We start from the raw sequence: 26,874 nt of genomic DNA, 5'->3' as shown, positions 1-26,874 counted from the left end.
CGCATCCAGACCAGGGGCGTAGTGGAGGTTTAGCCTAGGGGGGTGAACTTTTGGGAAAAACACAAATTTTGTGCCCCCCCCATAACGGTTGATGTAAACCCGTATTAAGAAAAAAAATTAAAGCTTAAAATCTATATTAATCTACCTGATTATCAGAAATTTGACCATAAAATTAAATCATTATAAAATCTAGTAGTAAAAGAGCAAAAAACTTAAAACTTTTTTGAGTATATCATATACCATAAATCATATCAATATCAATCATATTATGACTATATTGCACTGGAGACAGTATTATTTAAATAGATAAAACTCTGCGTCAAACATCTTGCTCTAAGTCCTCTGAGAGACTGAAATGGATTTTAAATGAAAACCTGCGAAAAAAATATTGTAAATAAGATTAAGAATTTGAGAGATTGTCATAAAATGGGCAAATTGTGACCTTGTCAATTGATAAGAAAAGAAAAAATTCTAAATAAATATGAAAGTTTAATATATTAGAGCTCTAGGGGGCCTATGGGGTGCGCATGTCTAGAGGGTGCACAGGGGTCCCGGCCCCCCACTACGCCCCTTATTCAGGCTACATTACAATACTTTATTATTGGAACTGCTAATCTATTGGTCTTCTTAAAGAGACTTTGGTTTTTATTTCCCAATTCGCAATTGAACCTTTATATGACAAAAGATTTGAAATTATTGACGTTTTTCTAGCTTGAGAGATGATACCGTTTTGAAACGGACATAAAATCGTGATTTTTTTTTAGCTTTACATTTATGAAGAATTGTTAACTGCAATATAGTTTGACCCTATAACAATAATGAAAATATTATAATTATTTAATTCAAGAATTGGAAATTCGGCCGCGGCTTGAGCTATTGACCAATAATGTTACCCGTGAAACAAATAGTGTAAATTCAGGAGTGGAACTGGAGGAACCTCCACAGTTTTCGAAGGAACAATCTAGGTTATTTATAGGTAAGTTTGATGTATTTACTGTGATTACTTTTTAATTATTAAATTTACTCAATAACTACACATTAAATTACTTTTTAATTCCTAAAAAAAATGTTTACTACCTTTGCATTTAATTACTTATTAATTACTACATTTTCTAATACCTTCGCATTTAATTACTTTATAATTACTACATTTTCTAATACCTTTGCATTTAATTACTTATTAATTACTACAGTTTCTAATACTTATGTTTTTAGTTACTTTTTTGATTACTTTGATTACTCAATACCTGCGCATTTTAGAAATAGTTGAAAGTGTGAACAAAAAAGACATAATAGATTCTCCCATCAATACAGCAGCTATGAAAAAGAAGAAGATTGAGTAAGTGAAAAAGTAAAGTTAAAGGGACAGTAAAGGAAAAATGAAAGGGGGTACAGGCTGAAAGCTAATCACTTTAGCTCTTGATCGCGGCCCATTAAAGTTTTATCTGATGTTCCTGTCACGAGAAATTGATATACAACTGTGTTAAAATTATACGAAAATTCATATATGTAAAATTTTGAAAATCTGAAACTTAAATCACGAGACCAGAACTATCACCAATGGCAGAGCAGTATACTGGTCACGTGTCTCCGCCTGTATCACGTGACCACTTTACTGCACTGCCATTGGTGGAATTTCTGGTCAAGTAATACGGACGTAAAAATAATATTATGAATGAAATCTATTGAAAATAGAAACAACAAATATAAAAGTAAACCTAAATTACAATTAGCTTTCTCTGGGATATCATCGTTTTCAGATTGGTTGCTTATTTGCTGAATATGATCTGTTTAAACCTACTACTTTTATACAAAATTGTATATATATTAATTTTCGTATAAATTTGACACAGTTTTATATCAATTTCTCGAGACAGGAACATCAGATATGACTTTCATGGGTCGCGATCAAGAGCTAAAGTGATTAGCTTTCAGACTATACCCCCTTTCATTTTTCCTTTACTGTCCCTTTAAATCCTGCTTTTAAAAAAAATATTCCAACAATGAACATGTTACTTGAAAACAGTTAAAATTAGAAATGATAAGTATTTTGCTTGAAAGCTCAAGAATTTGGTTTACTGTAAACAATACTGATGCCTCTTTCCATGAACTGAGTTCTTGCAACAAACTAAAATCTAAGGTTTTAGCTGTGTGATAATAATTTATATTTCAGGGTTTGGAGAAATATTCATGCTCAGTTTGAAGAAAGATCTGGTTGCAACTTATTCAGTATTCAGAACCTTATAGGTTTCAATGGCATTCAAGCAACCATCTATCTTATATCTTTTTTAAAAAAATTTCTCCACCGGCAACGCCGGACCCTGCAGCTAGTTTTCTATGTAATATATAACAAGACATTTATATATATATATGCTTCCTATAGCCGGCCAAACGGATGGACTATTTGGGCTGAAATTTTTTGTGGACACTCCGGGGGGTGTCATATTCTGAAATAAAAAATTCAAAATGGTTGTTTTTTTTTCAAAAAAAAATTTGGCGTGCAACGCCGGGCCCTTTAGCTAGTCTGTTTGAGACTGTTTGTTTGTATCCAATAAACGTCAAAACGGCTGAACCCATCAGGCCCAAATATTGTGTGGGACCTTTATTTTCATTAAACTTTTGAAAATTTAGAAAATCCACAAAATGGTTTTTATGAAATCCGCGAACATGTTCACAATTGAAATAGAAGATGGACGCGAAGCGCCCTAAAAGCCTATTTTTTTTTTATAAAATAGGGACTTGTTTTTGTACATACATGTTTGAACATTTTAAGATAAACTCATTTAAACTAAAATAAGTTTAGGGACAACCTTGGTGATTTTACCACAAACTCGAATTTTATAAGTCTTTTATCATTTTAACCTGAAATTTCAAACTAAGATTATTGAATCGATAGAATTCAATAGAACAGTTATAAATATCAAAGGTCTACACTCAACATTAGTTTTCAAAGATATAGGAAAAAACTAGTTAGACTTTATTTGTTCAATTCCTTTCTTATAATTTTCAAATTTAGATCTTGCAAGGTGCAATGCCATTGTTATTTCAGGCGAATATAGAAATCTTTTATTTTACCGGAAGGAGGTATTAAATAGATGTGTTTTAATAAATAACATTATTTGTATATTTACTGTAAATTAAAAAAATTTTATCTTTTAGCGTTTTTAATGGTTAAAAGCGTTCTTTTTAAAGGATTCGAATTCTGGTGAATCTGGAAATTCATCCCTACATATTTTACAAGAACATCAATACTCGGTAAACCAGATTTCTAAAAATTCGATTTTGTATTTTCGTATATCCTTATGCAATTAAAAAAAAAAATTTTGTTGTTAATCACAATGTCAAGCCCATAATTCTTCCCTAATTTAGTAAATTCATCTTGAGGTCGATATGTTGTTGGTAGGATGTCCTTAACACTCTGATTTGATTTGATTTGTTGCATATATTTGTTCAGCTAGAGAAATCAGTAATAACAATAATAATAATAAAAATAATGATAATAATGATATTAATGATAACAATGATAACAATGATAACAATGATAATAATGATAATAATGATAACAATGATAACAATGATAACAATGATAACAATGATAATAATAATAATAATGATAATAAAGATACTAATGATAATGATAATAATGGTAATAATAATAATGATAATAAGGATGATTAAAAAGATCATTTTAATAATAAAAATAAATTCAGGTTCAGGAAAAACATGTTCCACGTTTGTTTCCTTCTCATTTAAAATCTTAAAAGTATGAAAATCCATCCTGAAAAATAGATCCAGAGATGCTGAATCTACCTTAGATTTGAATAATTTTGAAATTTTCAAATTAAGAATAATGGAAAGTGCACAATGATTTGATATGCATAAATGTAAGATAAGATAAGATAAGTGAAGGATCTTGGAGAGTCCAGACCGCCACGGGGCTAGCACCCATTTAAGAACCATATACCTTTTACTGACATTTTTTTGTTGGATTAATTTGTAATTCTAGAAATCAGAGGAGAGTAGAATTACAATAGCACAGTCGGGTGTGACACCTCCTCTTTGCATAGGTAAGCATTAATATACTGGCTTTAGTTAAATATTTATTATGTTAAAACTTATTCTAATATCTCAATTATGCTTGATTTGTGGTTCATAAGAAGTAATATCATAGACTGACTTTTAAGTGATGTGTATTGTGCATTTCATAACAACTTTTGTATGCTTTTTTAAAGAGAGATGGCGTTTTCCCTGAAAAAAATTATGATTTTTACTGTTGACTAAGATGAATTTAATTATAGTTAAAAATTATTTTAATTTATAAGAAAGGCATGTTGATAATAAAAATAATAATAATAATTATAAGAATAATTATGAAAATATTGAATATTATAATTATATAATAATAATAATGATAATCTGTTTAAAATAATAATGAAAAGAAGAATAATGATATTTTCAGTTAACCTTCAACCCTTGAATATGGATACTGGGAGCATGGGCTCAATGGTGGGACTAGGAGTGACCCCTCCACAGTTTACACAGGAACAATCAAGATTATTCCTTGGTAAGTGTGATAATGTTCCCTAATGGGACTGTAAACGTAATGTAAGTAACCCTCCATGCAATACAACAGTATCCTTGAAACCTTAATCTCATCAAAAATGTTGAAGATAACTCGAAAAGTATTTTCCACATTGTTGTTTACAAGCAAGAGACCAAGAATGAAACCAAGCAGTTTAAATAATCGAAAACCTGCATATCTAATCCATATTTGATGAGACAAAGCATTTAAGGGAGCCATTGTAAATCGGGCATTGCCATCTTTGCATGGAGGGTCACTTGAAATTTTGCTTACAGTCCCATTAAACACTCAAACTGAGGTTACTTTAATTACTCAATACCTACGCATTTTAGAAATAGTTGAGAGTGTGAACAAAAAAGAGATAATAGATTCTCCTGTTAACACGGCAGCTATGAAGAAGAAGAAGATTGAGTGAGTTATTAAATAAAAGAATAAATGAATTTAAATTGTTTATTATTTCTGTTTATTTCATTTTACCTTGTCAGAATCTTATTTTAGACTTGTTTTGGGTTGACTTTTATCATTTTATTCTAAATCAATTTATAAATTAAAAATATTAGAATTCTCTATACTGGTCTGGTATTGAGATGGACTCGTCTAGGTCACTATTAATGTGCAGTGTTGTGATGATGTAGTTATTGGCCTAGCCCTTGCCATGTTGATTTACACTAGACTTGTTTCAATTACCAACCGGAAATTAATTGTTCATTATTATTATTTTTTTATTAGAATTATTTTAAAACTCCAGGCAAAGCTGGATTTTCAAGATAGTTTAAATGTAATAATATTATGTTTAGGGTTTGGAGAAATATTCATTCTCAGTTTGAAGAAAGATCTGGTAGCAACTTATTCAGTATTCAGAACCTTATAGGTTTCAATGGCATTAAGAAACGGGGTTTTAAAAAGAATTTTAAAATTATTAAAAAGTGGTCTTTAAGGACCAATTGTAATTAAGCAGCTTGTTATTCTTAAAATTCCTCATAAAACATGGGATTTAAACATAAAATACTCAACAACTTATAGTTAAACTTTATTTGGAATTTTGTGGATTGTTTAATTACTTTTAATTAAATTGTTTGGTGTCCCATAAAAAGAGCTACATCAGATAAACACCTGAATGCCAGTCAGCTCAGCACAATCCAATGGTTTATGCTTGTGACCTGCAAGTAGTTGTTTGATGAAGGCTTTGTCAATATTTGACACATTGCTCATAATTTGTACAAATAAAGTTCATTTTAATATCCTCCCTTTCTGCTGTTTACATTTAAGATCCATAATCAATGTAAGATCCATAATGCTAATATGGGTTGAACAATTTGCAATTTTTTAGACTATTTTTATGGTCTTGATGGTCTTCTCCCGCCCGGACATGTCATAATCCTTCAAATACAAATGTATTCCTTCTTAACCTCATTAAACCACCATTAAAGTTTATAAAAATCGTTTTAAATTTGTTCTTGATCATGTTTAATGGTTCGGCTTGGTTTTTGCATTGTCTAAAACATTTTTTGGTTAATATTCTAGACATTCCTATGCTGTGACAATGAATCTAATCTATCTTTAGGAGAACACTTCTTACATCACAACAACAATCTGCTTGACTCCAACCTGGCCAAAAATGTATTCGTACAGATGTAGTGAACTTAAAAAAAATTAGAGCTGAGGCTTCTAGAAGTACCCATAAATTTTGTTTAGCAAAACTCATTGATCACACCTCGTATATCTCTGATAATTTTAAACGCACAATAAAGGCAGGCCATACTTTGGAATTGGCCGGACTTGGGCTATTTTGTTGTTATTATTATTGTTTCATTAATCATATTTGTAATATTATATTGTAAAGTCATCTGATTAATTATAAATTAGTTCCGGGTCTTTCTGATTATATATATTCTGTATTCTGTATAAAGTATAAAGTTTGATTAATTTGGTAAACATTTTAACATTTTCTTAAAGATATATTGTAATGCCATTGATATTTTAGGAAAATATAGAACCGTTCTATTTAAACATAAACAGGTATTTAATTAATATCTATCACTTTAGTCTAATTCAAGCAGTTAAATTTGCCTAATTAAAGTTTAAAGTTTTCATTTAAAGGATTCGAATTCTGGTGAATGTTTACAAAATAAGAAAAATATAATCATAATTCACACTTTTTTTTAACTATTTCTAATAGGGAGGCATAATCGACCTGAATACTTACTATCGTCCCATCCTGCCTAAACTTCCAGAAGAAGATCCTCAAGAGTTCCTTGATGTTCCTGTCAAGGTGGAGATACATGATGGGGATGAAGAATGTAATCCTCTTGATGCCCCTGTCAAGGATGAAGAAGATCCACTGAAGATCTTTGATAACCCTGTTAAGGGGGAGATTAATGATGAAGAAGATCCTCTACAGATCCCTTGAAATACTATGACTCATGATAAGGATGGAAGAGGTAAGATCATCTGGGGGGGGGAATTATTTTTGAATGAGGGGAATGATTTTTAACTAATTTTTAACTGATTTTCCCAAAGTAACAAATTGTAGGCCAAATGGGAATAACTTAAATTACATGGCTTTTAGCACAAGTCCCTAGCTGTCCTGACAGTTCAAATTAGTACTAGGTTGATGGACTGTCTTAGCATGGAATAGTTATAAGCTTTATACCTACTCATCCTCTTACTATTGTGCACTGCAATAGCAACATGATTTAAGTTTAATATTGGAAAGTTGGAGGAAAATTAAAACTTGATTTACATTTATCCTTTATATTTCAGGAAAAATCTTACCTCTAGAGAGCTTGGAGAAAGCGGAATATTACAGCCAAAGATAAAACCTATAAAGTTCAACATTGTCAGTTATAAACATGCAAATTAGAAGCGTTAGACCAATAAGTTGATTGTTATTGTCCTCTTATTTCTTAAAATTTCAGGTAAAAATGTTACCTTTTGAGACATTGGATAAAGCAGAACTTAACAGTGTAAGATTGGACCTTGTTCACCAACTTCAGGGATAAACATAGATATTGGGAGATTTGGATCATTTTGATCCTCAATAGCAGTGATAATATCAAAACTTAATATAAAATATAGGTATGGTGATAGTTTTCTGATTTTTTATGAATTTTATTGCTTTTTTCCAATTTCTCAGCTTTTTCCCTTTTCAGTAAACACTGCACTCCTCTTGCCTACTACATCAGTTATATTTTAGATGAATTTAACTTTAAAATCTATGTTTTATCTAGTGTTTTAATTGCTCTACTGAAGATATACAAACCCTTCGAGATATTCTCGTTGATATACTCAACCTTCAACATGGACTAGAGGATAACCTTCTTGTCATACAACAGATCCAACAAGTAGATCCGGGGACAGGAGAAGATTATAAAGAGCTGGCTCTAAATACAGCTAGGCAGCATATTATAGATATTAATTCAGTTTATCAACAAGGACTAGACTGGCTCAGAAATGACCAAGCTTGTGATACACTTGGTTCAGATAATATCAATGAAGATATTAAAATTGAAATCAAAGAAGTTCCTGGTCTGGACTTTGATGAATTGCCCTCAAACTGCTCTGAAATTAAGAATAATGTAGTACTAACACCAAGAACCAATTCAGGTAATTTGCATAATTTCTTCAATTTCTCCTTGTTGCAGAAACATGGAATGTAGATGAGAAAAAAAAGTAAAAGAAACCGTCTCCTAATCACATATTAGACTGTTCATGTGTTTTTGTTATTAATATCCAGCCAGGCATTTGATAGTTTCAGATAGTGAAGTATTAATGCAACTAAAATAGCATTGTTTCATTAATAATCATTTCAAATGATTCAATGAGTATTGTGAAGTTATTAGCTATTTAAAAAAAAATTATAACAAGCTTCTCTCTAGCTAAATCTATATCATGACAAAGATTCAATAATCAAAACAAGTTATGAAAAGTTTTGTTCTTTCAACACCAAAATGTAAGTATTCAAATAAACTGATAACTTGATTTAAGTATTTGATTGCAAGCAATCATGTTTCGACACTTTACATCTGCTGATTTAGATAATTCTGCATTTTTAAAAATATATTAGGAAGGATTTTAAAATTTAACATTTTTAGAGAAACAACATTGAGACTAATTGATATTCAAAAATGAATAAATCATCAAAGTTGCAGGACAATAAAATAAAAGATCAAATTTTACAATTTACTGATGTAGCTCGGGCAGTGACACCAAATCAAAATAAAGGTTAATCTCAAACCCAAACCCCTAGGCTGTCTTTAAAGGTTAATCTCAAACCCAAACCCCTAGGCTGTCTTTAAAGGTTAATCTCAAACCCAAACCCCTAGGCTGTCTTTAAGAACCATTTACAACCTTGCAATCTGTAGCCTCAAGACCAAACCAGACTTAAGCACCAATCTGTCCACAACTATCTATAATCTCTGACAAATTCCAATGAATACCTAGTCATCTATGGAGTTTCCCCTGAAATATTGCATCTTTTAAATGATTGCCTAGATGTCTTGATTTATTTTGGTATTTTTTAGAATATGATAATCTGCTTCCAATAGATCACGAGGGTATTGTCTCAAACTTAAGTGAAAAGAATCAACAAAGGTACACACATATTAATGTTAATGTAATAATCTTGAATCAAAAAATTGAACAGTAGACACTGGTTTGAGGTGTCAGCTTAAGATACTTGTCCCTTGTCGTCAAATCCATATCTCAATATGTTGTCTTTGAACATGATTGACTTTTAGAGCGATGAGTGATGGCAGAAAAACTGGTAGAGGCCCAAACTGGTCAGATCTGCAGACAGCCTGTTTTAAAAGTATTCATATTTGTTGGTTTTTATTTTAAATTTCAAAAGTAACCAATTGATATTTGTAATTTTATATACTATACGATGGAGTATCATTGAAATATGTTCTCTCTGTTCAGGTTTAATTACAACCTTGGATGGGGGTGATATTTGCAATGCTATTCTTTCAACCAATATGACCAAGGAGGGGAAAGAGAAGAAGAAGAGGTAAGTGTTGTTATCAACGCTGCCTCAGTTGTTTTGGTATCCCACTTATCAAGATTGTTAGCCAACAGTACCATTGTACCAGTCTTGAACTTGATCAAAACAATGTGCCAAGAATAGTATTAAAATTGTGGATTTTACTATACTCTATAAGCACAGAAGTTAAAAAGGAGATAGTTTATAGTTGAAATCAAAAATTTGAAAAATTGCAGGGCTCAAATGTTAAGTGTTCAATCATTTTAAATTCTCATGTAAAAGATCATGTAAAAATTTTCTAAAGAGAAGGGCAAATCAGTTTCTTTTAAAGTAAATTAAAACTTAGATGATGATATTTTTAGAGCTTGGGGTCGGGTGTTAAGGAAGTTCAGAAAAATCCCTGGAAATGAGCATTTTGAACTAAAGCATCTTGCTTCAAAATTCAAAAATCTTAAGAATCGCAACAAGGAGGTATATGTTTTTTTCTTTCTCTGGGAGGTTGCTTCACCACCTATTTATCAAATTATGTTATTGTTTTTAAAGTGAAAAATCAATGATTAGTTTTTTCAACGATGAGTTAAGTTAAGAGCTGTTTATTCATATTGGTTTTGGATTCTCAAACAGAACTGTCAAATTCCTATCCAACAAATTATGTTATCAAATCATCTAGCAAAATATTTATCTACATTTTTCACTGACATTTTTTACTGATATTTTAATCTGATATTGATGGGAGTCAAAATATTTTTGGAGTTCTTGTAAACTTAAAACCAGCACCATATGATTACATTGACAACAATCTACTACACTCAAAGGACTTAAATGTAGGTTTCCCCTTCATACACAAAAAGTTCTCTGATTTATTATTTTGTTTCTAGTTTCCTGAAGAGAGAATGTTTCAAGCAGTTCAAGCAGATGGTTCACCATACTCACCTTCCAACGGTAAGTCCAAAAGAAGTGGAGATGCCCATGCATCTTCCCTAGAAAATTTGGTGTGCCAGGAAGTTGGAAGAATACCTAATCTCTTCTGGCATCTTTAATTTGTATTGCCGACCTGGATAACTGATAATTTAAGTTTCCAACTATTATTTCTGATAATAACTTTTAATTAAGGGCTGGAGTGGATGAAAAATGATCAATCTTGTGATGCTCTTGGTTCAGAAGAATATATTAAAGTAGTTCCTGATCTGGATTTTGATCAAATCTCCTCGGATGAGGAAGAAATAACAGAACAAGGAATTGCAGGTATAAACTATATTTGTTCTTTGTCTATTTGGCGGAAACTAAGATGTTAAGAAGAACGCACTATGATGGTAACATGGATATTTAATCCTAAATTGTGTTTTCAAATGCCCTTGTCTATCTCTGAAAAATTGGACGATTTCAATGAATACCAAGTTCTCTATAAAGTTTCCCCTAAAATATTGAAATCTCATAATCTATATATAAATTTGGCTTGTCTGTTTGTCTGTCTGTCTGTCTGTCTGTTTGTATCCAATAAACGTCAAAACGGCTGAACCGATCGGGCCCAAATTTTTTGTGGGACATCTAGGGACTCCAGGGAAGGTTTATGAATCATCAAAATTTCAAATATTTGTCTCCATCAAAATTCGATCATCATTAAATTTTTTAAAATTTTGAAAATCCGCGAAATTTTTTGTGAAAATCCGCGAATTATTTTTGTTTTGTTTTACGATGTACACAAAGAGAACATGTTCACAATTACTTTAGGAGATGGGCGCGAAGCGCCCTCTAAGGCTAGAAAGAAGGGCGCGAAGCGCCTTGAATTTCTAGTCTTTTTATATTTTGCTGTTTTTACTTTTTAGAGCATGATAATCTGGTTCCAGTAGATGATGAGGGGAATGTGTCAAACCCAAGGGAAAAGAATCAACAAAGGTACAGAAATTCTAATTTAATAATTATGAATCCAAAAATTAAATAATACGCACTGCTTTAAAAACACAGCTTAAGATACTCATTCTTGTCTCAAATCTATATCTTAAGACGCCTTTGAACATGATTAACTTTTAGAGTGGCGAGTGATGGCAGAAGACATTGTAGAGGTTCAAACTGGTCAAATCATCAGACAGCCTGTTTTAAAAGTAATAATTATTTGTTGATTTTGATTTTAAAAAGAGTAACCAAATGATACTTGTAATTTTATGTACAACGGAATGTCGTTGAAATGTGTTCTCATTGTTCAGGTTTGATTACAACCTTGGATGGGGGTGATATTTACAATGCTATTCTTTCAATGGATATGACCAAGGAGGGGAAAGAGAGGAAGAAGAGGTAAGTGTTGTTATCAAAACTACTCAGTTGTTTTGGAATCCCACTTTTCAAAATAGCCAACAGAATCATTGAACAGGTCTTGAACTTGATCAAAACAATATGGCAATTAAGCATTGGATTAGTCATAGTGGAGTTTGCTGTAAGACTATATAAAGAAGCATTAACAATATATGTTCAAGCAGTTTAACTCTTTATTTAAAATGATCCTGTAAAATTCTTCTACAGAGCAGGGCAAATCAGTTTCGTTGAATTGAAAGTATTTTTGAACTGATAATAATAATTCTAGGGCTTGGGATCGGGTGTTAAGGAAGTTCAGAAAAATCCCTGGAAATGAGGATTTTGAACTCAAGCATCTACTTTCAAAATACAAAAACCTTAAGAATCGGAACAAACAGGTAAATGTTTTTTCTCTCTCTGGGAGGTTGTAAACTTTTAACATAATCACATAACTATCAAATTACATTGCAATTGGTGATTCAGGTTTCATCCTCTTCTTCTAAAATGCAGAGTACTGTAGGTATAAACAGCTGCAAATGGATATTTAGTTTGTAAATTTACCATACGTCCATGGACCCTCATGAAACTTTTACGATCCACCAAGAGAGTAAATTTGAAAACAATCTGCTTAAATTAAGGGACTTATATGTAATATGTTTGTGGCATGTTCCCCCTTAATACAGTATAAGTTCTCTAATTTAATATTTTATTTCTAGTTACAAGAGAAGTTAAAGTTTCAAGCAGATGATTTACCTCACTCACCTTCCAGTGGTAAGTCCAAAGAAAAAGAAGATGACCCCCTGTAAGGTTTGGAGGGAGCACTCAATCTCCCCTTGCTTCTAAAACTTGTATTGCCTACTTAGCGCTATAATCAATGGATAACTGTTAACTTAAGTTTTCAACTAATATGTCTGATAATAAAGTTTAATCAAGGGCTAGAATGGATGAGAAATGATCAATCTTGTGATACTCATGATGCAGAAGAAGATTTCAAAGTAGCACTTGACGTGGACTTAAATCAAATCCCCTCCGATAATGAAGAAATAACAGAAAAATGTATTACAGGTAATTAGTATTTATCTTAATGTGGTTAAAAAAGAAGTTTTAAAGGAAGATATAGGAAGGGGGAAGGAGTAGAAATTGTCTATTTTAGAGAACCTTCCTGTAAATCATAACATTTGGTAATATTTTCCCATGTTGTGGACTTAACAACTACCCATAAGGTTTCCCATGAAATATTGCTCACTGACATATGAACAGTGTAACTTGTCAGATGTTTTAATTAATGTTTTTTAGACTATGATAATCTGGTTCCAATAGGTCATGAAGGAAATTTGTCAAACATAATCAAAAAGAATCAACAAAGGTACACACTACACACATATCAATGTTAATCTTAATGTTAATTTGATAGTAGACACTGCTTTGAGAAGTTATAAAATACATATTTAAAAATATGATCTTCAGTCTGCTAATATTAAACAACTTTTAAGAGTTGTGAGTGGAAGGAGAAAAGGTCGGAGAGCCCCAAACTGGTCAGATCAACAGGCTGCCTGTCTTCAAGGTATTCACAAAATGTTGATTTTGATTTCAAATTTCAAACCGAAAGAGTAAGTGCCTAATGATATTGTTGACATGTGACAGGTATTTGAAGAGGAGTATTGTTTAAATTTATTTAGATTTGATTACGACCTTGGATGGGGGTGATGTTTACACCGCTATTCTTTCCACCAGTATGACCAAGGAGTGGCGGGAAAGAAAAAAGAGGTAATTTTTGTTTTCAATGCTCTGCAAGCATAGTATTCTAATTGTGGGTTTGACCAATGACCATGAAGGAAATGGCTTATACTTGCAATCAAATAACTGCATAAATTGTTTAGTTAAACCTCAAAAATAATCCGTTTAAATTCTACAGAAGAGAAAGGCAAACTATTTTTTAAAAAGGGACTGTAAGCATAATTTCAAGGGACCTTCCAATAAAAGAGTGGTATTTCCGATTTACAACGATACACTAGCATGGAGTGTACAGTGTACACTGTAACTTCAAGCTCCCTTCACTCATCTTCAGCTATATGAATGAGGGTATCTACCTCATCATTGTCTGGGCAAAGAATAGAAGGGTATTTTTGTGAATCTGACATGCCTCTATAATGGAAGGTTACTTGAAATGAAGCTTAAAGTCCCTTAAAGAGTTTTTTTTTGGAAAACTTTTTACCGTTGTATCTGATCCTTCTAGAGCTTGGGACACAGTGTACAGGATGTTTCGAAAAATCCCCGGAAATGAGGTTTTCAAACTCAAGCACCTTTTTTCCAAATTCAAAAACCTTAGGAATTTAAACAAAGAGGTAAATAATTTTTTCATTCAATAGGTTAAGTTGTGAACTTTTAAATCCAATTTTTAAATAAAATAGATACTTAAAGGTTAGTTTAAATGTTGTACTCTCATCTAGTAATAGCAGCTTATGATACATAATCAAATTCTGACATTGTGCATACCCATAGTGCTTTTCATTTTTCTTTCAAATTTCAGGAATAACTTCATAACCTCCTCTCGACCTATCTGATTGAATCAGGGCATGATACGTATTTTCCCTAGCCCCCTCTATTACATTATTATTCTCTTATCTATATATATACATACAGTTGCAAACTTTTTCTGCTTGCTTGTTTGTCTTTCAGTCTTTTTTCCGATCATAACTCAGAAACTTATGGACCGATTTGTCTCAAATTTTGATTGGGAAACTTGAGAGACCCACGGGAATGTTCTTAGCTTAGTTTTGAGATTCTAAGTTGAGTGAGTCGACTTTTGTTTCTCTGTAAAATTGGTAAAGGGCGGGTCAACGGCGGAGACACTTTAAGTAACCTTGGCAGCGCTGAGGTCCTAAGGTAGTTATTTATAATTTTGTTTTAGTTAATCGAGGATAGACGGTTTCAGGCAATTCAGTCAGATGGTTTATCTCACTACCCTAACAATGGTAAGCAGGATTCTTAATTGCTGGCTTTACTTGAAGTTTCTAAATTTTGAACTATCCTTGGACCGATTTTAACAAATTTGAGCTACGTCAAAAATTAAAAATTAAAATTGGTGATTCAAATTTAATCCAGTATTACCGGCCGGTCGCCCCCTTCTATAGATAACTATTTTGTTAAGTTTCAAATGTTTCTTTTGAGCTGCCTGGCTCAAATCTTGAATCACTGATTCAATGTTTAATCAAAAGATACACAGTTGAACAGTATCTACCTAGTTCAACAACTTCTTGCGATTAATGAAATCTCGTCCCAGCTATTATTTCTAAAAAGAAAATTATAGGATCTGACTGGATGATGAATGATCAATCTTCTGATACTCTTGATTCAGAAGAATATACTAAAGTAGATTCTGATCATGATATGGATCAAATCTTCACAGATGAAGAAGAAATAACAGATCAAAGTAATACAGGTTAAAAAATATTTTTTTTTATTCTTCTTTCTGTGGGAAAAAAAATGTTATAAGACATCTGAATCATAAAATATGTTAATAATTTTAGAATGTTTTCCTATTGACCAAGAGGGGAACGCTTCCAATACCTTTGATGGAAGAATGGATGGAAGGTGCGTATAAATTCTTCATTAATCAATAAACACTTGTTGTCAAACGAACAAAGATTCGACTGCTAATGGATCATTTGAAGACAGTGCATAGCTTTGCTTCTGACAATTATGATCGTTCAGGGGTTTTTCAAAAAGCCAACCCAATTCTCTTTTCTCTAAGCAGGTTGAAAAAATAATAGCAACTATTACTGCATTTTAAATCATAAATGTGGTGGGGTAAGTTGTGTGTAGTTTGAATAAATGCATAACTTCTGAATTAATCTGTTTCAATTATTAATACCTTAATTTTATCAAAATAAAAATATGTTAAGGATGGTGAACTCTGTGCGTGCAAGTGAAAAATGTCTGAGGGGACCAAACTGGTCTGACCAACAGGCAGCTTTCCTACAGGGTTTGTTTTAATTGATTTATTTTATTTTTTCGGTAAAATATTTTATGTCTACCCTTTAGAAACATCAAGTAGAGTTGCACACATGCACGCATGCACAATTTTTACTTATTTATTTCATCACTCGACAGCAATTATATTTTACAATAATATTTTTGGGGAATTCGTCAAATGTCTGTGTATTTCCTGAATATGAAAATATACCTTCATTATCTGAAAGGAATTTGGTGAATTCCCCAAAAGTTTGTAAGGTTTCCCCTTTTTTGTCACTCCCTTAATTATTTTAGGTTTGATTAAGACCCTCGATGGGGGTGACGTCTACAAAGCTATTCTCTCCACTATGAAAACCAAAGAGAATAGGAAAAGAAAAAAGAGGTAGTTTTTAACAAAAATTGTGTGTTTTTGTGCTAGCTTCTATTTGGATCCACTGTTTGCATATTCGAGAAATATACCCGTAATTGTGTTGTGTGCAGAAGGTTTTCGCTGTTGATTTTTTTAAATATTAAATTGGGAAGTAGATTTTAGAAATTTTCTATTTTTAATTAATATCAATACTTTTAGAGCTTGGGATAGGGTGTACAGGGAGTTTAGGCAAATCCCCGGAAATGAAGTTTTTAAGCTTAACCACCTTGTTTCTAAATTCAAAAACATCAGGAATTTCGGGAAGGAGGTAAATAATTTTTTCTAATTTTTCTAATATTTAAAACTGAAAGTATTAAAATAAAAAGAACTCAATAATCTTTCCCAAAAATAGTCAAATTTTTCTGAAAATCTGGGAAAGGGAGTGGAATGAATGCCTTTTACCTAAAAATAAATGTATTAACTCTTAAATCATTTTTTCGTCCTATTTTAATATTTAAAAGGTTTCCCCTTTGTGCAACCATTCTTTACAATGTAAAACCGGAAAGTGTTTTTAAGAAAATACATTCCCCTGCAATATGGGACTAAGACATGTTAAAGGAATCAAATCTTTGCCACAAACTGGAATCTTTACAACCTCATGGCGTAAATCTCTAATATTTCAAACTTAGATTTTTTAACTACCAAAATCCATAGTTTTAAATAGCTAAGATCTACAATATAAGTTTTCAACGATCCGATATAGAAATCAGAATTAAACTCTATTTCTGTTCTATTTGAAATGGAACAAAAAATGAGTCTTGTTTTTCTTCTTTAGTGTCTATGCTTGCTTTCATGGAAAAATAATTGTCAAGAATCTTAATGTTTAATTTAAAACAAAACTAAATTTGAACTTTTAAAGTATAGATGTTCAAATAGGATGTACATAAAAAAACAGTTTATATTCAAAAATGAATATTATTTTAATTGTTAATGTTCTACTAGATTTCAGACGAGAAGATATATGAAGTAGTTCAGGCGAATGTGCCACTGCCTCTCTCCCCTCACATCGGTAAGCATACCCTTGCATACCCTGCATACTCTGCATACTCTGCGTACCCTGCGTACCCTGCATACCCTGCATACCCTGCATACCCTGCGTACTCTGCATACCCTTGCATACCCTGCATACCCTGCATGCTCTGCGTACCCTGCATACCCTGCATACCCTGCATACCCTTGAATAACTTGCATACCCTTGCATACCCTGCATGCTCTGCGTACCCTTGCATACCCTGCATACCCTGCATGCTCTGCATAAGCTAATCCCTGCATACCCTGCATGCTCTGCGTACCCTGCATACTCTGCATACCCTCGCATACCCTGCATACCCTTGCATACCCTGCATGCTCTGCATAAGCTAATCCCTGCAATCCTGCATATCCTGCACCAATTCGGCAATGTATGGTAGATCTGAGATTGCAGTATTATTAAGAAATTATTTAGGATTAATTTGAGACCTATCCGGCGTTTTTACGGTACATTTGTTCAGCAGGAGCGTAAATTCAACCTTAAAAATCCTCAGATACTACATCTTTACATAACAATTGCGTATTTATTTGAAATCAAGTTAATGTTTTGCATAATACATCGCATAGATAATGAACTTTATTCAACATTTTTGCACGATTTTGCCCATGAATACAAAATTAAGTTTTTTTTTTGCACGAAATTGATTAATTTAAGTCATAACTATTGAACAATATTGCAAATTAATACAAAATTAAGTAGTATTTGTTTTATGATGTAGGGCATCAATACAAAAGATTTAAATGTTTGGATTATGAATTGAATTTCCATAGCAGCTTTTTATTCAACAACATTAGTTTTAATAATATTATTATAAAATTATTATTATTAGGTTGGATGAGGAATGATCAATCTTGTGATGCTCTTGGTTCAGAAGAACATATAAAGGTGGATCCTGATCAGGACATAGATCAATTCTCCTCGGATTGCCTGGAAAATCAGGATAATGAAGAAAGGTGTGCTTTGTAAATATTGGCGGAGTCTAAAATTGCTCTAACAATATTCTAATATCAATCAGCTGTTCCAAATATGTCCAGATTATGATTCTTCATATTTCCCCTCTCAGATGTGCAGATCTAATCGTGGATAAGGTTTTCTGTACATCCACTGAGCCATGCCCTATGAACGATTATAGCTGTTACTTCTTCCTAGAGATCCGTATCATTCATATCTGAAGAAAACTTATCATAAATTGTTACACAATTCTTAAGGATTTAAATTAAAAACTGTACAACCTGATGGTGTAAACCTTTGATATTTCAAACTTAGCAAAGTTGACCCAATATAACTCATAGTTTGAAATATCTAAGATCTATAACATTGGGTTGCAAAGATATAGGGATAAGAAATGCAAAGACTCAAATCCTTTATGAATAATCACATAAAACTAACTACAACGAAGTTCATTCATTCTGTATCCAAATATTTTCAGTCCTATTCAAAATCCTACAAAAATATAATATTAATATTATTCAACAATATAGCAAAAATGACAAATACACAAAATCGTTTTATTTTAATGGATTTTATAGTTAAGGCTCACTGACTGTTAATCAGGACCCCTAATTTATCCTTTAAGGATAATATATCTGATAATAATTCTAGATTGTCGAACTCCGTCAAAGTTGGCGGTAAACGTGATAGGTCTCCAAACTGGTCTGATGAGCAGACGGCCTGCTTACAGGGTATTTTTTTATACTAAGTTTATTTTCTAAAAAAAGAAATGAGATCACGTAAAAATAATGTTTTTGTATTGTATTTAATACATTTTTTACTTGTTAAAGAACCTAAGAGAAGATAATATAAGATACTAGGATCATAAAGCTACCAGCATAAAACTGTGTAATAGGCAGACGACTTTTTGACTCAAGTTATGATTTGTGAAAAACAAAACCAGTAAATGTGCACTGTACAGTGAACACAGGCCCTTCACTTATTTTTTTATCTGCTGGCTAAAACTGTGTGATTTACAACAAAATCAAATACACATAAAATTACTTAAATGTCGTCTTTCTATTCCACAGTTGTTATGGGTCTTACTGTTAGTTGAGAAAAATATTAAATATAAATTTATGAAGATATATAGATCGATAACACAGATTTAATATATTGGATCTGAAAGAAGAAATTTAATTTTTAAGATCTGATAAAGAGCCTGGATGGGGGTGAAATCTACACCGCTCTACTCTCTACAATGAAAACTAAAGAGAATAGGACAAGAAAGAAAAGGTAGATTTTAGTTATGTACACTATGTCATATTTGTTCTTTGAATTCAATGTTAAATATGTTAAGAATTACTTTAAACTCGTCAAAATTGTACACAATAACACAAAAGCCAGTTTCTTACAAAGCACTCAAAACGTACGGGAGGGTGTGGGGTGGTCGTATTTTATTTAGAGGAACTGAAGGCTGAGGCATAATTACCCTTGATTGTTAGAGGGACATCCCCAATTATCAACGGTTCATCGACGACAGAGAACTCCGTGTGATTATCTTTAAAACGGTGTTCAAATAACCGGAAAACTATGCGATATTTTATGTCCAACGCAGTTTATCGAAACATTCAAAGGAAAAATCTTATTTTCTCTGACTTTTAATTCATCTTAAACCTAAACATTTATGTTTTCCTCGTGTATCACAGCTTTCTCACAAAATTTTAAGTGTTTATGCCATCCTTGATCAGTCATAAGCTTATAGGGTACTATTGATAATCGGGCACGCCACTTTTAAAATGGAATGTCATTTGAAGTCATGCATACAATCCCTTTGAAAACATAATTTAACTTTTTTGGAAAATATCTTTATTTCAATAAAAATTTCATGTTGTGCCTCAAAAAGATGCAAATTTAACTTATAATTTAAATTCAAATACAATTATTCGTTTTGGACGAAGGATAGATATTCTTGAAAATATTTGTCCCTGTATCTCAAATTGATAATTTTAGAGCATGGGATAGGGTGTACAGAGAGTTCAGGAAAATGCCTGGACATGAAGTGTTTAGACTCAAACACCTGGTTTCTAAATTCAAAGACATCAAGAATTATAAAAAGGAGGTAAAAAATATTTGTTTGATATTTTGAACAATTCACAATCAAAATATCAAATCAAACAAAGGAATTTAGCCTTTTCCAAAAACTCACATTTGCTAATCCCCATATCTTAACAACCTGATGATGTAAACCTTTGATATTTCTAATTTAGAATACTTGTTCTAACTGAATTGATAGTTTGAAATATCTAAGGTATACGAAATTGCGATACAAAGAAATAGGGACTAGAAGATCAGAGTTTGTGGCAAAGACTCAATTCCTGTATATACCTTGTATTTAATTTTGAATAAGTGAATGTACAACTTACGTCTTACATCGAGGTTCATTAAAATTGCAGAACATTTTTCTTATTGGTATTTTTTCTCATATAGGAGTTAGTGCAGAATCCTGACAATACAGTTTGTGGAGCACCATCACTCTCATCTCCAACTGGTAATAAAACACTTCAATAAATCTTTGATTTCCAGGTTGGACACAGTTTTGAGGTCAAATTATCCTGGGTACTTTAACGTTTAGTAAAAGGTTTTTTAAAAAATTATTAACTAATTGATGTATTGCACGATGCCAAATGATTAATAGAGAATAAATACTATATAGATATTTTTCAAGAATGTGTGGCAATAATGGTTCAAATATAAATTTTTTTGCCGAATAAATTAGAAGATTTTATCAGATTTATTTTATATATTTTAGACAAGCCATCTTTGCCATATTGTATTAAAAAAATTGTAATCTATGTTTGTCTGTCTATTAGTTCATTTGTTTGTGTGTCTCCGTCGTCTGATCATAACTCACGCACCCCTGCAATGATCTGCATAACATTATTTTTGGGAAATTTGGTAGAACCACAGGAGTGGGTTAAAATAAATTTATGCAAATAACATATATTTTTTATTTTCCATCACTTCTAGTGAGTAGTGTGCCAAATATATTAAGAGTGTGCAAAAATGTTTTTCCCCTCCCCCTTCCCCTACCCATTGCAATCTAATCTTCTTTTTTATATCAAATTATAAAATAATTTATCTAAAAACAGTTATTTTGAATTAAAAACGATATATTTAAAATCTAGTTATTATTGTTTCTATATTTCAGAAAAGGATCCTATTAAACCTCCGCCTTTTTCTAGGGAACAAACTCGTTTGCTTCTTGGTAAGTTTGATTATACATTATACAAGATAACACTTGAATTTTAATTTATTTAAATAATTGCGTTGTCTGTTTTGGTGTTGCAGTTTGTTTGTCTTTATCCAATAAACGTCAAAACCCCTAAACCGATCAGGTCCAAATTTGTCCAGAATCTCACTTGGCGTCAGAAAAGGTTTCTGGAAAAAATTGCATGCAACAAATTTAAATTTCTAATAAATGTTGAAAATAGGCCAATAAGAAAGGCAAAGAAAAATAGTCTTTGCCGCAAACTCGGATTTTCTAATTCCTATATCTTCGCAACTTGATGGTAAATCTTTGATATTTCAAACTTTGATTATTTGATCTATCAGTATTCATAGTTTGAAATAGTTAAGGTCTACAGCGCTGGGTTGCAAAGATATAAGGATTTGCGCAAAGACTCAATTCCTTTGCGGAATTTCTTATTGTTATTTTTTTTAATTACCGGAAAAAAACGTTTTGCAGAATGCCGATTGATTAGCAACAAAAAGTTTTAATTTTCATCAGAAGGAGGTCTTAATATTTCTCAAGAGCAAAGTATTTTTAGAAATAGTTGAGAGTGTGAGAGTAAACCAAGAACAGAAAGAGATAATAGATTCCCCAGGCAACAAACCGGAACTTAAAGAGAAGAAAAATAAGTAAGTTAGATAATAAATTGAAATTAGATTTCTGTTAAGTTTTTTTTTTTAGAAGGTATCATCAATATCATGTTATTTTAGCAACCTTTCTTAGAAATGGGTATCTTTTTAAAGACCCTGAATTATGATTTACTTTTATTCAAGTCCTTAAGGTTTTGATTTTATATAACGAATGTTTCATTTATACCAAAATTGTGTATAGAAAAAAATGGTTACTTTAAGTATGTTAGACAATAAGCAATTGTTAAAATCATCACTATTTCTAATGTAAAAAGAAATACTGTAAGTAGGAAAGCCATAACAGTATTAGGGTATGTAAAAATGGTTTAATTCTCCCCTTCTAATATAAATACTTAAACTCATATATTTCAGGGTTTGGAGAAATATTCATGCTCAGTTTATAGAAAGATCTGATTGCAACTTGTTCAGTGCTCAACATCTTAAAGGTTAAAATGGCGTGCATATATTAAGGGTATATATATATACAATATTTTAATATACCTATGTCACTTCAAAAAGACTCTGTTTAAGGATTTAGTGAATTAGAAGACATTCTACTTTAAATGTTAGTTTTTATACTACATTTCAAACATGAGTTTCCTGCTTCATTATTTCCCTTTCCATTATTTAGACCATCACATTTCCTCGTTTCCTTTTCCTGACTGTTTAGCTTGTAGTCTTTCAATTTTATACTATGTAATGCCATTTTTATCTCAGGCAAATATAGAAATATTGTGTTTCAGCGCGGTGGACAGGTAATCAATAAATAATTCTTGCTAGTATTACAAATTACTCTTTCACCTGGTAGACGCAGTCAGCGACTATTAAAGGGACTGTAAGCGTAATTTTAAGTGACCCTCCCTGAAAAGACGGCAATGCCCGTTCCGAAAAATACCCTTAAAGTTGTGTTAGTTAGATATTAAAGTTTATAATTGTGAAAATTAATTATTTTCAATTTTGGTTTATCTACTAATGTGACTGGCGCATTTCTACTGCAGTTAAACATAATCAATCATCAGAATTAAACACTTGTAACCTAGAAAAATGACGATATCTTCTACATTATGAATCAGATAAAGGCTTCAATGGTACCGTTGTGAACGGGCATTGTCATCTTTGCATGGAGGTCACTTGTAATAACGCTTACATTCCCTTTAATTTTTTTATAGAAAAATTTCGATGGATCTGAGAAATCCCTTCAAAATAATCCCATTCAACAGCTGAACACAACTTACTATCGTCCCATTCTTCCTAAACTTCCTGAGGAAAATTCTCCAGAGTTCCTTGAAGTCCCGGTCAAGGTGGAAATACATGATGGAGAGGAAGAACGTAATCCTCTGGATGTCCCTGTCAAGGTTGAGATAATTGATGAGGAAGATCCACTTCAGATTCTTTGAGGTCCCTGTCCACGTTGGTATTCATCATGTGGATTAAGATGGTAAGATCCTTGATATTCTTTTTAAGGTGGAGATACATGTTAAGATTCATTGTGCACAAACCTTACTCCATTCAGTCCCCTGTCCTTATTGTGTCATGAATCCGTGCTGGATACAACACAAAAATTTCAATTGTTTGTTTGAGGCTCATGCTTTCGATGTTTTAAATAAGATAATTGCAAAAGATAAAAAATCATCCTCTTTATTATTTTTAATTTCAGGATGCTTTTCATCGTCCTTTGAGCTTGGAGGAAGAAGAACAGTACTGTCAAACATAAACCCGACATAGTTAATAGTTATCCTAGTTTTTTTATAGAAACATTCAGGTTTGAAAATTTGAAGATTCTAAATCCTCTGTATTTCAGGTAAAAATGTTACCTTTTGAGACCTTGTGTAAAACAGAACGAAACAGTAGAAGATTAGACCTTGTTCACCAACTTCAGGGATAAACACAGATATTAGGAGATTTTTCATAAGTAAACAAAGTTATTTGATCCAACAGAATTCATAGTTTGAAATGTCTAGAGTCTACGACACTGGGTTGCAAAGATATTAGAAAATTCAAGTTTGTGGCTAAAACTCAATTTCTTTGTTCATGAAAAAGTTGTGATGTTATTAAATCAACATTTCTGAAAACGAATTGCAGCAGATAAAAATGTATTCCCAATTTTATTGCACTTACACTACAAACTAAGCGAGTGCGGTAGGTAAAATAGGCTCATGATAGGCCGGGTACTGTAAAAAGTCTGGCCGCGCCATCAAAGTTTAAACCGAGCCGGCATAGGATAGGGCGTCACTTAGGCCGGTACAATTCAAATTGGCCCTGGTCCACCGTGCTGCGCCCGTAATTATTTCTTTCTTAATTTTTTCATATTTTTTCATAGTAAACATCACTTCACTTTTTAAAAATATCAGTTGCATTTTTATAATTTCAACGCTAAAATCTGTTATATTCAGTATTATGAATGCTCAGCTGAAGAAAAAGGGATCCTTCGAGATATTCTTGTTGATATACTCAACCTTCAACATGGACTAGAGGATAACCTTCTTGTTATACAACAGATCCAACAAGTAGATCCAGGGACAGGAGAAGATTATAAAGAGCTGGCTTTAAATACAGCTAGGCAGCATATTATAGACATTAATTCAGTTTATCAACAAGGACTAGACTGGTTAAAGAATGATCAAGCTTGTGATACTCTAAGTTCAGCTTACATTGATGAAGATATTAAAGTAGTTCCTGATATAAACTTGGATCTACTCTCTTCTGAAACCAAGAATAATATAAAAATTGTAGACCAAAATATGTCAGGTACATATATACAGCATTTTGTTTCTTCTATTTTTCTTTTATATTGGAAAATAATATTTTTTTGAGAATAGACCTTTGACCTTTCTTCTAATCAATAAATTGTTGGTATGTTTATTAAAATGATCATAAGCGTAAATTCTAGTAACCCTCAATGCAAATATGGTAATGCCATATTCACAACGGTACCCTTCTCAGCCTAAAAGTTTTATCTGATCAAGAACGAATTATAAGTCAATGTTGATAATTTTGAAAATTGATTATTTTGAATTGTGGCTTCTCTACTAACCTGACTTGCGCATTTCTACTGCAGGAAATATCAGGATCAAACACTTCTAAAATAGCAATTTCTTCCACATTATTGATCAGATAAAGGTTTTATGGGTTACTGTTTTGAATCAAACATTGCAATCTTTGCATAGAGGTCACTTAAAGTTAGGCTTACAGTCACTTTTATTTTTTATATTTTCAGAAAATGAGGAGTTACCTCCTATAGATCAAGGAGGAAAAGTACTTTCCTGTAAATATTGTAAATATTCTTCATTTTCCAAAAAGAGCTTAAAAAGACACAAAGAAATAAAACACAGCATTCAGTCCGGGAATAAACTTTCTTGTGATACATGTGATTATTCTTCTAGTTCTAAATTGAACTTGAAGAAGCATAAGAAATCTAAACACTGTTTGAACTCAAATTCTTTAAAGAAAGAAACAATGGAAGTAAAAGGTATGTAATGGAATTTAAATGATTCCTATGCATTGAGCTTTTATTCCTTATTCATCAATTCTAATAATACTTTCGAAATATCGCTCGAAAAATAAAAATCTCTAAATTCATTCCTCCTTTTAAAAAAGTTATAATTTTAGAGAATCTTTAATTTTACGATATAAAAAGAAAAAACCCCTATTAATTATGTTTTTCTTTTCAGTCGAATTATTAAAGACAGCTGGGGAGACGAAAAGATCTTTTTCACCTGATTTATTTGAATTCGGCCGAGGATCCTTGGACGAACGATTATCACAGATCCATAAAAAGTATCAAGAAGTAAATTTAAGATTAAAACAGCCCCAAATGTATAAATGTGAACTATGTGACTACACAACTGAAACTATGTCAAGGTTAAATACTCATGAGAAGCTAGATCATGAACCTGAATCTGATCTTGATCCTGCAAATATAGAACTGAAACATAATGATACAAAGATTGAAAATAAAATCTATCTATGTGATCAATGTACGTACACAACATCATCAAAGTTTAGTCTAAAGAAGCACAAAGATAGCATGCATGACGGGGAACGGTTTCCATGTGGAAAATGTGATTATGTAGGAACACGTAAAATATATTTACGGAATCATGTTAAGAGTAAGCATGATGGAATCCGTTTTCCATGTGATATCTGTGACTATCAAGCGTTGGAGGAATACACGTTGAAAAGGCATAAAGAGAGAAAACACGGAACTGAACAGTTCTTCTGCGACCAATGTGAATATTCTTCAACAAACATGCAAGATTTAAAACTGCACATAGGAAGTAGACACGAAAATGAGAAATATCCATGTGATAAATGTGATTACGTAGGAACTCTTCATCGCTATGTTCTAAAACACATGCAAAGAGTGCACGGCGAAAAAAAACTCTACTCTTGTGCTAAATGTGAATATGTAAATGTTTGCAGAACTGCATTAAAGAGGCATACAGAAAGCAAGCACGAAGGAGTCAAGTACTCTTGTGACCAGTGTGAAAATTCATTTTCTGAACTTAGAAATTTGCGTAGACACATGAAAAGCAAACATTGCGTAATGAAATAGTTCGTTATTAATCCTGAGTTTATCAGTTATATTATATTTATATATTACCCATATCACCCCCTACCTAATTACACTACATAAAGTTAAGTTCGATATTCGTCATTGTTAATTGGGTGTTAAAGTAAATCGTATTTTGCTCAACTCTTAAATTTTGATTTAAAACTTAATATTTATATCATCTTTTTGGGCCCTCTCACCCTAA

General features: G+C 32.0%; 3 protein-coding genes across 6 annotated transcripts in view; all 3 read left to right on the top strand.

Annotated features, from left to right (window-relative positions):
* Nucleotides 1-7,499, top strand: part of LOC111697242 (uncharacterized) — a 14,126-nt gene extending 6,627 nt beyond the window's left edge. The window contains exons 13-24 of one of the 2 annotated variants that reach the window (XM_023467163.1): nucleotides 920-976; nucleotides 1,261-1,339; nucleotides 2,174-2,247; nucleotides 3,050-3,084; nucleotides 3,193-3,255; nucleotides 4,007-4,067; nucleotides 4,460-4,564; nucleotides 4,915-4,993; nucleotides 5,380-5,453; nucleotides 6,567-6,601; nucleotides 6,762-7,023; nucleotides 7,346-7,499. In XM_023467163.1, the coding sequence (XP_023322931.1) occupies nucleotides 920-976; nucleotides 1,261-1,339; nucleotides 2,174-2,247; nucleotides 3,050-3,084; nucleotides 3,193-3,255; nucleotides 4,007-4,067; nucleotides 4,460-4,564; nucleotides 4,915-4,993; nucleotides 5,380-5,453; nucleotides 6,567-6,601; nucleotides 6,762-6,992 (893 nt within the window). In that variant the 3' untranslated portion in view covers nucleotides 6,993-7,023; nucleotides 7,346-7,499. The remainder of the gene's footprint in view (nucleotides 1-919; nucleotides 977-1,260; nucleotides 1,340-2,173; nucleotides 2,248-3,049; nucleotides 3,085-3,192; nucleotides 3,256-4,006; nucleotides 4,068-4,459; nucleotides 4,565-4,914; nucleotides 4,994-5,379; nucleotides 5,454-6,566; nucleotides 6,602-6,761; nucleotides 7,024-7,345) is intronic. The other variant, XM_023467164.1, reaches the window with a different exon arrangement.
* LOC111697239 (uncharacterized) lies at nucleotides 7,494-23,918 on the top strand. Of its 3 annotated transcripts, XM_023467160.1 has the most exons (36): nucleotides 7,494-7,578; nucleotides 7,813-8,188; nucleotides 9,106-9,175; nucleotides 9,322-9,392; nucleotides 9,503-9,590; nucleotides 9,926-10,034; nucleotides 10,442-10,505; nucleotides 10,677-10,808; nucleotides 11,390-11,459; nucleotides 11,595-11,665; nucleotides 11,768-11,855; nucleotides 12,142-12,250; nucleotides 12,569-12,623; nucleotides 12,786-12,917; nucleotides 13,149-13,218; nucleotides 13,346-13,416; nucleotides 13,532-13,619; nucleotides 14,089-14,197; nucleotides 14,764-14,827; nucleotides 15,163-15,294; nucleotides 15,383-15,446; nucleotides 15,758-15,837; nucleotides 16,122-16,209; nucleotides 16,396-16,504; nucleotides 17,179-17,245; nucleotides 18,096-18,219; nucleotides 18,869-18,948; nucleotides 19,405-19,492; nucleotides 20,210-20,318; nucleotides 20,687-20,747; nucleotides 21,408-21,464; nucleotides 22,027-22,117; nucleotides 22,490-22,563; nucleotides 22,835-22,872; nucleotides 23,287-23,555; nucleotides 23,775-23,918. In XM_023467160.1, the coding sequence occupies exons 1-35, from the start codon at nucleotides 7,507-7,509 to the stop codon at nucleotides 23,512-23,514; spliced, it is 3,399 nt and encodes a 1,132-aa protein (XP_023322928.1). In that variant the 5' UTR covers nucleotides 7,494-7,506; the 3' UTR covers nucleotides 23,515-23,555; nucleotides 23,775-23,918. The 3 variants fall into 3 exon arrangements, with proteins under 3 accessions (XP_023322928.1, XP_023322930.1, XP_023322929.1); XM_023467162.1 differs by lacking the exons at nucleotides 9,322-9,392; nucleotides 9,503-9,590; nucleotides 9,926-10,034; ... (1 more) ...; nucleotides 10,677-10,808; nucleotides 11,390-11,459; XM_023467161.1 differs by lacking the exons at nucleotides 9,503-9,590; nucleotides 9,926-10,034; nucleotides 10,442-10,505; ... (1 more) ...; nucleotides 11,390-11,459; nucleotides 11,595-11,665.
* Nucleotides 23,904-26,874, top strand: LOC111697243 (RE1-silencing transcription factor). Its single transcript, XM_023467165.1, has 4 exons — nucleotides 23,904-23,996; nucleotides 24,511-24,865; nucleotides 25,335-25,586; nucleotides 25,789-26,874. Exons 1-4 carry the CDS (start codon nucleotides 23,925-23,927, stop codon nucleotides 26,670-26,672), a joined length of 1,563 nt encoding a protein of 520 aa, XP_023322933.1. The 5' UTR covers nucleotides 23,904-23,924; the 3' UTR covers nucleotides 26,673-26,874.

The sequence above is a fragment of the Eurytemora carolleeae genome, unplaced genomic scaffold (assembly GCF_000591075.1).
Source record: "Eurytemora carolleeae unplaced genomic scaffold, Eaff_2.0 scaffold222, whole genome shotgun sequence".
In the NCBI taxonomy this organism is placed as follows: domain Eukaryota; kingdom Metazoa; phylum Arthropoda; class Copepoda; order Calanoida; family Temoridae; genus Eurytemora; species Eurytemora carolleeae.
Note: the sequence above shows the minus strand (reverse complement) of the source record. Positions and strands in the feature narration are given on the sequence as shown.

Excerpts from the sequence above, each read along its gene's own strand:
- LOC111697239 (XM_023467160.1), top strand. The coding sequence starts at position 7,507 with ATGTTACCTTTTGAGACATTGGATAAAGCAGAACTTAACAGTGTAAGA. Across the intron at positions 15,295-15,382 it reads AACAGATCAAAGTAATACAG|AATGTTTTCCTATTGACCAA; the intron begins GTTAAAAAATAT and ends TAATAATTTTAG. Across the intron at positions 21,465-22,026 it reads ACAAACTCGTTTGCTTCTTG|AAATAGTTGAGAGTGTGAGA; the intron begins GTAAGTTTGATT and ends AAGTATTTTTAG.
- LOC111697243 (XM_023467165.1), top strand. The coding sequence starts at position 23,925 with ATGTTACCTTTTGAGACCTTGTGTAAAACAGAACGAAACAGTAGAAGA. Across the intron at positions 24,866-25,334 it reads TGTAGACCAAAATATGTCAG|AAAATGAGGAGTTACCTCCT; the intron begins GTACATATATAC and ends TTATATTTTCAG. Across the intron at positions 25,587-25,788 it reads AGAAACAATGGAAGTAAAAG|TCGAATTATTAAAGACAGCT; the intron begins GTATGTAATGGA and ends TTTTCTTTTCAG.